Here is a 13107-nt window from a genome sequence, read left to right as displayed (position 1 = left end):
CCTTGGTGCTCTCTAAGCCTGGTTGTCTGCTTGCAGACATTCCATTACACAACTAGAGAATCATCATTGCACAATATCCATGCAGTACACAGTGCTTGTATATAGCAGGGGTGTCAAACTCGATTTCATTGAGGGCCGTATCAGGGTTGTGTTTAAGTTTGGGGAGACTGGGGGGGGCATGGTTGGGGGGGCATGGCCAGCTTGGCATACAGCAGCTTCATTTTTGGCTGCGACAACCTCCTGCAGCCCCCCCCCTGAAGGGGGTGTTGCAGCCGAAAACGGAGCCCTGGAGGGCCACGCACAGCCCTGCTGAGCTCCATTTTCGCTGGCTGGTCCTTCACTGTTTTCAGGGCAGCCCCATGGGCCAGATTTAAACACCCCGTGGGGCGGATCTGGTCCGCGGGCCTTGAGTTTGACACCCCTGGTATTCAGCATACACTGATGTGTTGCCATCCCTGAATTCATTTCCTATCCAAGCTACTGCACAAACAATGATAAAGAAGGTGAATGACATTGTCTAAATTGTTATTTGGCATTTGTATTTAATATTGAATTAATATTGGCTTGTTTTAATGTAGGTTAAAAGTTAATTGTTCTTTTACTTTATCTTGGTTAAGATTGTAATTCCCCCCCCCCCCCGAAATACAGGTAGTCCTTCGAATTACGACTGTAATGGAGCTAACCCATTTCAGTCGTAATTTGTGTGACCATTGTCAATCGGCTAACCCAACTCATATTACAGATTAATAGAGTTGGAAGGGACCTTGTAAATCATCTAGTCCAACCCCCCTCCCCCAACCAGGAGATCCTACACCATTTCTGACAAATGGCAGTCCAGTCTCTTCTTGAAAGTTTCAACTGATGAAGCTCCCACAACCTCTGAAGGCAACTTCTGTTCCATGGGTTGGTTGCTCTCCCTGTCAGGAAGTTTCACCTTATTTCCAGGTTGAATCTCTCCTTGGTCAATTTCCATCCATTTATTCCTTGTCTGGCTTTGAGTTGCTCTCGGCAAAATAGTTATAAAATATGGTCACGTGACTGCAGGACACTGCAAACAGATTTAAATGTGACCCAGTGCCAAGTATCAAAGTGCAGTGATGTGATTTTGGAAGGGGGGGGGAAACGGGACAGCTGCCATTATTTTGAATCTGGGTTGTAAGTAGATTCGGGGGGGGGGGCTGTCATAATTTTGAATAGTTGCTGAGCAACTGCTTTTAAGCCAAAAGCTATCTCTAGATACCATTGCTATGGAATTTTTTGTACATCACTTCCCTAGCACATTGGGACATAAGTGAAGTTGATTTATGCTGCTGCTTATGTTTTTCTGGATGAATAAAATTATATGCTACATCTCAAATTAGCAATTTCAGTAGCTTATTTACACACACACACACACACACGTATTCGTGAACATGTAATTGAAAAATGACCTTTACGAGGAAGTTTACTTTAAGGAGTTGCATTAATAACATATCTACGTCCCTTTTATCGTGCTACACTTAAAATTAATATTAAGATTGTATTTATTCCTTCAAAAATAAACTTTTGAAAACTGTTTGGTAGAAGACGATGGGACTGTCTTATATTTAGAGTTTAGAAAAATATAACTAAGATTCAGAAGTGAAATCTACTTAACTTCGTTACTGGTTCGCAAATGTGAGCGTACATGCGCGTTCGCTCTGTTTGCACATGCCACCTTTGCATGCGCAGGACCTTCTGCGCATGCGCGTAGTGTCAAAAACGGATATGATGTCTGGGTGGGTGGGTGGAGCCTGCTGCTGAGCGTACCTTAAAGGTAAGTAGAACGGGGGGGGGGGGAATCTACATCTAAACATCCATAGTTTTTAGCATTGTAGTTTTTTTCTATCTTGATGTTCATTATTCCTTAAATCAGTGTTTCTCAATCTTGGTCAGATGTGTGGACTTCAACTCACAGTTTTTTAGACATAATGGAGGTCAACTCCCAGAATTCCATAGTCAGTCACGCAGGCTCGCGAATTCTGGGAGTTGAAGTCCACACATCTTAAAGTTGCCAAGATTGAGAAAGACTGTGCTGCACGTTCATTTTGGTGATTAGCAGATGGTAATTTCTTTTTTTTTTTAAATCATTTGTCCAACCTAATATTTAAAAAAAAATCCTTAGCCTGAACAAGCTGGTCATATTCCTGCAATCTGAACATTGCAGATTGGCCTCATGTGTATTTTTAAGTAGCTGACAAATATGTATCTTAAGGTAGGTGGAAGAACGCTGCTCATGTTGATCTTCAAAAATAGAAGAACAAAAGACTTTTGAAGTATCCCATGTTTCAACCTGTTCCTCCCACATCTTACAGCATTAATCCATGAGCTAAAATTCTTTTTACCTCTGACTAATTTTGTTATCAGTAAAGACAGCATTTTAAAATAAATCCTTACAGGAAATCTGTTTTTGCTATACCTTTCAGGTAAGGATTGTTATTCTGATTTTGTAGGTATATGAAATTTATGTTGTGCAACAGTTTTTACACAAATGTAGGTTGACTTTGGCTAATCACCAGGAGACTGTGAGTTCTAATCCCACTTTAGCCATGGAAATTAGTTAGATGACCGTGCGCCAATCACCAGGCGACTCCGAGTTCTATACCCACCTTAGACATGAAAATCAGCAAATTTGGCAATTTTTCTTTTTAAGTCAGGTTTTTCAGTTTTAAAACCAATGGTTTTAGACAACGGTTACAGCTTTCTCTCACTTTGTTGTGATGCTGTTTAACTTTTGCTTTCCCTGTTTTTGCCGTTTTATCTGCTGTAGTTGTTTTTCCTCCAAGCTTATTGCTACTCGTAGATGTAAATGAACATAAGCCATTTCCAATGGTTCCCATCTGCTAACAGAACAGAATCTGCCAACAGAATGTTTTTTTCTACTCACGTATCATCCAGATGTGTCTTGAGTAGTTGGGGGCCCTTTGGATCAAATTGGAATATTGGGGAAAGTGTGTGTGTGTGTGTGTGTGTGTGTTTGCAGGCTAGCAGGAAGAAGAACAATGAGCAAGTCCCCTTAGGTGAGCAGAAATTACCCATCTAATATTAGTATGAAAATATCCGATGAAATTGTTGTTGAGCGTGAGTAATGTTTTAGGTATAGCTGTGTGTAAGAATTGTGTTGGTTTTTTTAAAAAAATAGTGTCATGATGGATACCAAACATGGTTGGCAATTCTCCAAGTTCATAAACAGTCTGGAAAGAAATGTGGTGACACGTTTTAAAGTCAACCAAATAGATAGATGAATGAATGTAAGAACTAGGGGTGACATGACAGCAGCGTTCCAATATTTGGGGGGCTGCCACAAAGACGAGAGGTCAACCTGTTTTCCAAAGCACCTGAAGGCAAAACAAGGAAGCAATGGATGGAAACTAACTAAGAAGAGAAGCAACCCTGAACTAAGGAGACATTTCCTGGCAGTGAGAAAAACCAACCTGTGGAATGGGTTGCCTTCAGAGGTTATGAATGCTCCATCGCTGGAAGTTTTTAAAGAAAAAATTGGACGGCTATTTTTCCAGATTGGTATAGGTCTCCTGCTTGAGCAGGGAATTGGATTAGAAAACCTCCAAGGTCCCTTCTAACTCTGCTATTCTATCTCTCTGGCCAAAATATCTTCATTTTGTGCCAAATCATTGGTTTTTATGTGATTTACAAAAAGCTTTCTATGTTTGGGAAAATCCTAATTACTGTAGTGTCTTCTATGGTTACTAGCGATCCACGGAAGAGTGGAATAGTTGGGCAATTAGGAAAGTAGGTTCGGGTTTTCAAATACCTTTGAGAGTGATTATATCTTTAATTTAACATCTTTTAAAATTATACCACTCATTAGTTTTTTTTTCTTTTGTTCTATAAGCCATGCTTTGGGACATAAGTACTTATCCCTGATTAATCTATTTAAATGGAGGTCTGTTGGAAGCAGGGAATATAGATTTTATTTCCAGTTGGTATTTGTATAAAGTTACTAAGATTGCATTCTGTGCACACATTTAACGGAGGTTAAACAACATGCTGTCCTACAATACTGTCTCTATAGTTATCTCTATTTAGCCATGTAGTATGACTGTATTACTATCATCCTTCTCATACGTTCCACTACCGTCTCTTATTGCAGGGGTGTTAAACTCACGGCCTGTGGCCCGGAAGCATTACGCATTAGCTATGCCCATTCCCATTTTAGCAAAGGGGGAGGGGGAAGTTGCGATATGTCCAGTAACAACAACGTATCATTGCAAGACCCCTGTCTTATTGTATCCGTATTATGATTATTATTACTTTGTTGTTTTGCATGTACACTGAGAGCTTATGCACCGGAGACAAATTCCTTGTGTGTCTATCATACTTGGTCAATATTCCTATTCTATTCTATTCTATTCTATTCTATTCTATTGGGTCTCTTCTGGTCTGTACATGGATTGTGCAATTTGCTGGATTTAAATGAAATGTTTTTTGGGATTTATGAACTATATAGTGTATGTAGCTGATTTCGCTCTATTCACTCTTTACTATACCATTAAAAAGACCTTAGCTAGGTATGTATGTGGTCCGTTTAAACACGTTGTGCAAATGTAGCAGCTCATACGAGGCTACATTTTCCCAAAGTTTAAAGACAGTAGCAGTTATTGTTTGAGCCTTATCAGAGCTAAGTAGATTTGATTTATGATCTTGCTACCACCACAGGTGATTTTTTTAAAAAAATGTTTGTTTTAAAGAATGCCTTAGATATGATTATAACAGCACAAGTAATGAAGTAATAGGGCAAGACTGGGATTCGACGTAATCTGTCAGCCAGTATCTTTACTCTCAAGTCTTTTTCAGCTTCAGTTATTTTCTTGACTTGGAGTTTAAACTGTTGTTGGCATTTACAGTAAAAGGAATGACTTTGCAACCAATGTGTTTCCAGAACACAGTGACACATATGCGTGCTTTTGGAGTTGAGTATGTGAATGACATGTGTGCATTTTTCCCCTTTGATGCTATGAAGTGTTGACCTTACAAATTCTTTATGAATCACAAACAATTTTACAGCATTTTTGACTGCATATTCATGTATTGGGAAAAAAGAATGTTCAACTTCTGTTTCTTTTTTTTCATGAAGCAGATACTGTAGAACTTCCTGTTGTTAGTCATTGAATTGTTATACAGCATCATGTATGTGCATAGTTACAAGTAGTTTTGAGTGTAGATAGTTGTTCTGACCTAGGATTCCCAAAAGCATGAAGCCAACTCCTCGTCCCAATAAAACCTCTTTTATTTAAGTTAAAGAGAATTCTTCTCCAGCAAAGTCCCGGCAAACAGTCTTTCAAGAGATTTCACAACTACAGACCTTTATCAGGCTTGGAGAGCTGCCAGGCCGATATCTTCCAAATGCCACGCTGTAGCCGACAATACTTGGCAAGAAGTCAGGAACAGATCTTCACCCTAAGGAATTGAACTAATTATCTCCTGCAAACTCCCCTCCCCTTTCACTCCTCTTTATTCCCTATGGGAGGAGCCATTCACCGTCCACCTGTGCCTTTACTCCCGAGTTGGCCTTTGTTCCTTAGCTGTTCCCTTCTCCTGGCAACTGTGCATACGCACACTGGGAACAGGCTCTAGCTGTTCTTCTGCCCCACTGATGTCTGACCCCAAAGGCAGCTGGTAACCCTGGCCCCATCTCTGTCTCTGACGCAGAGCCCTCATCAGAGCCTTCCCCAGACTCTAGGATTGGCCCATGTCCTTCCCCAACCTTCCAGATCCCCTGGACGCTGGCGGGCTGCAACATTAGTCCTCAACTTACAACAATTCATTTAATGACCATTTCATAACACTGAAAAAAGTGACTTATGACTGTTTTGTACAACCATTGCATCCCCATGAACACATGATCAAAAGTCAGATATTTGGCAAAAAAATATTTATGAACCACTGTGGCACTGTCTTGGGATCTGTTGATCACAACTGGCTCATATTTATGAGCCACTGTTGTGGTTGTCCCAGGATCATGTGATCACATGTTGCGCTCTTCTCACAAGCAAAGTCAATGGGGAAGCCAGATTCAATTAACGACAGTATTACTAATAACAAAATAGAATAACAGAATAATAGAGTTGCAAGGGACCTTGGAGGTCTTCTAGTCCAATCCCCTACTCAAGCAGGAGACACGATACCATTACAGACAAATGGTTGTCCAATCTATTCTTAAAAACCTCCAATGTTGGACCATCTACCACCTCTAGAGGCAAGTTGATTCCACTAATTGTAACAGTCAGGAAATTTCTCATTAGTTCTAGGTTGCTTCTCTCCTTGCTTAGTTTCCACCCATTGCTTCTTGTCCTGCCCTCAGGTGCTTTGGAGAATAGCTTGGCTCCCTCTTTTTTGGTGGAAGCCTCTTAGATATTGGGCCACTGCTATCATGTCATCCCTACTCCTTCTTTTCACTAAACTAGATATACCCAATTCCTGCAACCTAACTTAAGAACTGCCGTGACTCTTAAAAGCTGTATCAAGAAAGGTCATAAAATGGGACAAAACTCACTGAACAACTGTCTCACTTAACAACAGAAATGTTGGGCTCAATTGTGGTGGTAAGTCAAGGACTCCCTATAGTAGATGGAGCAGAGGTATTTGTAAACCAGGGCAATTAAAAACTGATACTAACTAATTATAGTTAGTCCTAGAATTTCAACTGTAATGGATCCTTGATCATTATGGGCATAACTCATGTTGGTTATAAAACTCGAATTGACCTGATTTTACACCCTTTGTGATGGTTGTTAAACAAATGCTACAATTCTTAAGTGAACCAGTGAGTCGCTATGAATGCAGTTTTGCTGAAAACCAGAAGTAAATTCAATAGTTTTCAGCAACACTATTGTAAAATGCAGTCCTGTGATTATGGGATGCTGCAAGCAGCTCAGTTGTGCAGTCACGTGATGGGGGGGAGGGCGACCATTGGAACTTCAAATTTGGGTTGTACTTAACCCCGAAGTAAGTCCGTCAGAAATTCAAATGCTCACTAAGCAACCAGTCGTAATTCGAGGATTACCTGAGCAAATATAGGAGGAGAGCTATGCTACTGCATGGGAGCAAAACATCTGAAGGTGTTTTGTGACATGTTTTCAAGCGAGCAGATTTTATTATTTATCTGCTTTCCAAGTGAACCGCAGCTCACGAAACCTTCCGCCTTTTAATCACATTTGGTGATTTTAAAATCCGACTCTTTCTGATTTTTGACTTCTTAACGTAAATAGTGGTACAGAAAATTGGAATGAGTCATGTCTTGGTATGTCTTTACTCAATTTCAGGAAATTGTGGAAGAGTTTTAATCCATTTTACTCCTAATGAATAGGTTGTTAAGATAATTGCAATCTAACGAAGAAGACTTTTCTCAAAAAAATACCTGTAGGATGGAACAATTTGCTGCTTAACTACCTTAGAGTATCAGCTGGCTTTAAATTTATATGACTTTTAGAAAGTCAGTTTTTGAATTAATTATCTGTGGTGACAGTTGCTGTAAGAAACCTATGTTCTCTAAGATTCAGGAGAGGATAATGCTTATCATGTAAATATGAAGTTATCTAGTTCAGATATCCTCGACTTAATGACTATGGCAACTGACGCTTGGCAACTGACTCATATTTATGACGGTTACAGTGTCCTGGGTTAACAGAATCTCCTTTTGTGACCTTTGGACAAGCAAAACCAATGGGGAAGCCAGATTCACTTAACAAACTTGTTACTAACTTAACTGCAGTGATTGACTTAACAACTGTGGCAAGAAAGGTCATTAAATTGAGCAAAACTCACTTAACAATGGTCTCGCTTAGCAACAAAATTTTGGGCTCAATTGAGGTCATAAGTGGAGGACTACCTGTGTTTCAGCATTACGTTTAGATCCCTTTGGAATACCAGATGCTAAACTGCTGAAATTTTACTGTCTTTATATCTTATATGTAAGACTTTCCAGAAACATCTGTTTGGATGTTTTATGAAACAGGATATTCTCTGAAATAGGCACTTGATCCCATTCAGCAGGATTCCCACAAATTATATTTACACTATAATCAGCTATAATATAATCACATATAATATAATCAAATATATACATAGATAGATATGCACATAGTCAAAGTGCATAATGATAATTACCAGGAATGAATATAGAGTCAAACAAATATGACATTATTCTGTTTTGACAACGCTTTGGGTTTCTGCAAGGAGAGATTCGTTTTCATTTTTCTTTCCAATCCAATGCAATGCCAGAAAGAATGTGAGTAAAATGTCCATCGGTAGCATAACTGTCCAAAATAACCAAACGGATCAAATCTGGTGTGGATTAGAAGCCAGCGCCTGGGGGGGGGGGGGGATCAGATGAGAAAATGGAACTAAATCAGGATAGAGACTGCAAGGAGAAAAAAATAATAAAACCCACCAATTCATCCCATTGGGAGACATAGCAAAGCAAGGGCTCAGAATATTGGTGTCTGCTCCATACTTCCTGGTCACATGACCCAGAGCTAAGTTATCATTAAGGGAATGGAAAATATTCCAAGTGTCAAACTCTGTATGTCTGCTATAGCAATTGCACTTCGATTTATATACTGCTTCACAGTAACTTCACAGCCTTCTCTAAGCGTTTTACAGAATGAAACAAAAGCAATATGAGTGGTGCCCCCTGTGCATACATGCGCAACCACCCTCAGCTCAACCCCCTCCCCCCATGTGCGCAACCCCCCCACACGCTCTGTTTTGGGCCTAGTAGGCCTTCCTGCAGCCTCCTGAAACCAAAAACGGGCCGCGGGTGGGCGCCCCCTGTCCCCCGCATGCGTGCGCAACCCCCCCACCCCCATGCATGCGCACACATGTCCTGCATGTGCCCTGCTCCCCGCACATGCACGGCAGAGACCGGAAAAACAGCTGGATGGCGGGTGGCATGTGCACCTGCACGGTAGAACTGAACTTGGGTGATGGCTCATGTGCCTGCAGAGAGGACTCTGCATGCCACCTGTGGCACGTGTGCCATAGATTCGCAATCACGGTTCTAGAGAGGAGAAAATCACCAATTAGTTTTGAACAGCAAGTCAGTGGAAAAGACAATCTTTGAAATGTAGAAAAGAAATCAGTTAAGGGTATATTGTAGGATGATAGATCAACGTAGACTACTCAAGTTGTTACCAAGAGCATGATGACGTGTAGGGTTTTTTTTGGGGGGGGGAAGAGTCGGTTCCGGGCTGCTGCTACTGCCGGTTTGCTGCACATGCGCGCTTGATGTGTGCAATGCGTGCATGCACAGTACTAAAAAATGCTTCTGCGCCTGTGCAGAAGCCAAAAACAAGATGGCAGCGCCAGGAAAATCTGTTTGGGGGCATCGCAGGCCAAATTACTACCTATTCAGCTGAACCAGTCCGAACTGGTAGGAACCCACCACTGGTGGCGGGGAGATAATATGGACTTCTAAGATTGTTTTTTAACATTAAACTTGAGATGTCGATGCTACAATCAAATACCAACAAAAAATCTTGATTCAGATTCCACTAGAGAGAACCTCCCTGAGGATGGGCTCCAGCACCAGTCCGAAAGCTCAGAACAAAACCTCTGGTCCCGGTGATTGACCCAGATTGGATCCCTCAAATCACAACTCTTCAAGATACAATAATACAATAGCAGAGTTGGAAGGGACCTTGGAGGTCTTCTAGTCCAACCCCCTGCCTAGGCAGGAAACCCTATACCCTTTCAGGCAAATGGCTATTCAACATCTTCTTAAAGACCTCCAGTGTTGGGGCATTCACAACTTCTGGAGGCAAGCTGTTCCACTGATTAATTGTTCTGTCAGGAAATTTCTCCTCAGTTCTAAGTTGCTTCTCTCCTTGATTAGTTTCCATCCATTGCTTCTTGTTCTACCCTCAGGTGCCTTGGAGAATAGTTTGACTCCCTCTTCTTTGTGGCAACCCTTGAGATATTGGAACACTGTTATCATGTCTCCCCTAGTCCTTCTTTCTCTTAAGCTAGCTAGCCTCCTTCATTATTTTTACTGAAACCTAACATTAGTCTAATTTGTAAACTTGAACTTGAAAAGTTCTTCCTTAGCCTTTTTAATTAAAAGAAAATTAAAGTAACTGGAGTGTGGAAATATTACTTTGCAAAATATTTTTTGGTAGTGTTCATTGCAAGTTGTATTTTGTCCTAGATTTTTCTGGGCAAATATGCCCCTGAAAACTAGTTATTAAGCCAAGGTATTGAACTTGATTAACTTATTTTGTAGTGGCTGAGTTTACCATAATAATTGCAGGTATAAAATGCAAGTATAATTTTTTTTTAACCTTGCTAGTTAAAGATAATTAACCAAGGGTCTCTAATTTTACTTATGGGAGAGTGCACTGAAAATATTCTTTAGCTTGGATAACAAGATGCTAGAGACCAAACAGAGAGTAACATTTTTGAATTGTTGATCAGAGCTGGATTATTTGAGGTCCTCACAGTGAAAGGCTCTCTATCTTATCAGTGAATCTTGCAGACCAGATGCTGTATTTCATTTGTAGAACTAATTAAACGGAATAATCTTGCAGAGATATGAAGCTTATTCTTTAGTATATTGATCATTATTTTGATTCCTTTTTACAAAAATGTAAGTTCTCTTTTTTTAAGCAATTATCAAGTACATTTCAAAGGAATACTTTCCATTTAGAATGCTTTCTTTCTCACATAATTGTTCACCTAATGAACATGGTATTAATAATTTAGTACACTTGAAAAATAAAAATAAAATTTCTTCTTAATTGTCTAAGCTTTCAGCGCTATGGGCTTTTATTCAGCCCGTCTTTTAATATTTGGTTTTTATTAACCGAGTACAAAAACAAACTCAAAAATAAACAATCTGGAAATTTTAAAAAGGAAAAAAAAACCCAAAACAATCAGAAGTAACAAAAATGGCATTTATTCGTAGACTGAAATCTATCTATCCATCCATCTATCCATCCATCTATGGCTCTGTGTGTGTGTGTGTGTGTGTATGTGTGTGTGTGCGCGCGTGCTAGCATAACTCTGGAATGCCTCAAGCAATTTCAACCAAACTTGGTACACAGATGACTTACTCTTTGGAAACAAATACTGTCCCTAGCACCCCTCGGGATGTGTGTTCTGTTAAGAAACAGCCTGTTGTGCCCTAAAATGGCTTCTACTGTACAGCCAGGGTGGGTTCCAGCAGGCACTACTGCCGGTTCGGTTGATACACACTGCGTTCACATGTGCAGTGCAATTAAAATTGTTCTGCGCATGTGCAGAACTGAAAAACAAGATGGCGCCGCCACCGCCCCCACCCAGGGAACCGGTTCAGGGCCAGGCCGCCAAACCACTACCGGTTCAGTCAAACTGATCCAAGTCGGTAGGAACCCACCACTGTGTACAGCACAGTTGAGCTGCCATGGTAACCGCTTCACAGTACTCCACAAGGGTGCTCCCTCTGCTAAGGGGGAAAATCCAAAATTTGAAATTACGTTTGGTCCTGACATTTTCCCCCTATAAATAAATACCCGGGCAAGGCGGGGTTACCAATTACTACATAATATAGCCACTTGCATGCAAGTAATATTTGTAACTCAGGGTTGAAATGAGGGGTCTGCAGTGCTCTCTGAGCTTGCAAGATGAGGCAAAATTCAGTTAACAACTGTCTCATTTAGAAACAGAAATTTTAGGCTCCATTGTAGTCGTAAGTTGAGGACTACCTGTATAAAATTGAGTTCCTTTTCCCTGATTTGACTTTCTTTCCCTCTGTTTTCTTTCTCCTTCTAGGTTTTAGATCAGGACAGAACTGCACTACAAAAAGTGAAAAAATCTGTAAAAGCAATATATAATTCTGGGCAAGGTAAGCTTTATTTTGCTATGTTATTATTTGCTGCATCTTAACAAATAATACATACATTTGAAATAAATTGTTTTGAATTATAGGGATTAGGGAGAATTTCAAAATATAATGGAGGGTGAAAAATACAGATTTTTATTATAATATTTTCACAAGAGATGAAGGAGACTAAAGACAGTAACTTTAAACATTTTTTAAATGTATTTTTTTTCAGTTTATATCCTTTTTATATTCTTAGGAATTATTTAAAGGTTCAGAACCTTTTCAGTGTCTCTCTCACTATATATGTCTCTATTAAGCAAGTAAAAGACAGGTTCACTTAACAAGCATGTTACTAACTTAGCAACTGCAGTGATTCACTGAACAACTTAAGAAAGGTTGTAAAATGGGGCAAAATTCACTTAACAAACGTCTCTCTTAGTAACAAATTTTGGGCTCAATTGTAGTCATAAGTCAAGGACTACCTCTGTATAGTTCTTTGTATTATCAATATATTTTTAAAAAAATACTTATTGTGGTCCGCCGGCAGCCTGCGGAGCTGGCAGCAGAGTCGGACAGCGAGGAGGTTGGGGAGGAACATGGGCCAGTCCTGGAGTCTGGGGAAGGCTCGGATGAGGGCTCTGCATCAGAGGCAGAGAGGGGTCCAGGGCCATCTGGGAGTTAAGAGCTGCCAGAAGGCAAGAACAGTTAAGAAAGAAGGGACGACTTGGGAGTAAGGCTTGGAAGTGATTGGCCCCTACCATAGGATATGTGAGCCTTTGCAGGAAGCAACTTTCATGCTAGTCAGTTTACCTTCTGAAGCTCCGTTTTGACTCTTTGCTCCGTGTGGCCTTGCCAAACTAATTGCCAATTAAGTCTTTGGCAGCGTTTCAAGGAAGATAAAGGTGGGTGCTTATCAGCCTTATCCCGAAAGACTTTGGCAGCCTACTGTAGGACTCTTTACAACTATTTGGGACTCATTACGGGCTGTGAATGAACATAATTCACAGCCTTTGAAATAAAAAGAGGGTTTTTGGGTCTAAGCGTGTGCTTTTTACTGTATCAGGAAGCCTAGGTGAGAACAATACTCATAAACCTTCGGAATAGTTATGGTGTTCTTTCAATTTTTTTTTACTTCAAAATATATTTTTGGATATATATTTGACATACTGATTAAAATCTGGAGAACCAGTATTTGAGAAGGCTTCCTTCTATTTCCATTTGCCAGCCCATAGTTATTTAAAATATTTATATGGAATGCTCTTCTTACGCAA

At 40.2% G+C, this 13107-nt stretch overlaps 1 protein-coding gene across 2 annotated transcripts in view; it reads left to right on the top strand.

Annotated features, from left to right (window-relative positions):
• Positions 1-13107, top strand: part of ASAP1 (ArfGAP with SH3 domain, ankyrin repeat and PH domain 1) — a 153089-nt gene that overhangs the window by 49001 nt on the left and 90981 nt on the right. For both annotated transcript variants that reach the window (XM_081949857.1, XM_081949858.1), the window contains exon 3: positions 11785-11857. In XM_081949857.1, coding sequence (XP_081805983.1) covers positions 11785-11857 — 73 coding nt within the window. The remainder of the gene's footprint in view (positions 1-11784; positions 11858-13107) is intronic.

The sequence above is a fragment of the Natrix helvetica genome, assembly GCF_964273705.1.
Source record: "Natrix helvetica genome assembly, chromosome: 4".
NCBI classification, from domain to species: Eukaryota; Metazoa; Chordata; class Lepidosauria; order Squamata; family Natricidae; genus Natrix; species Natrix helvetica.
The sequence above is the reverse complement of the archived record's forward strand: the minus strand, read 5'-3'. Positions and strand labels throughout refer to the sequence as shown.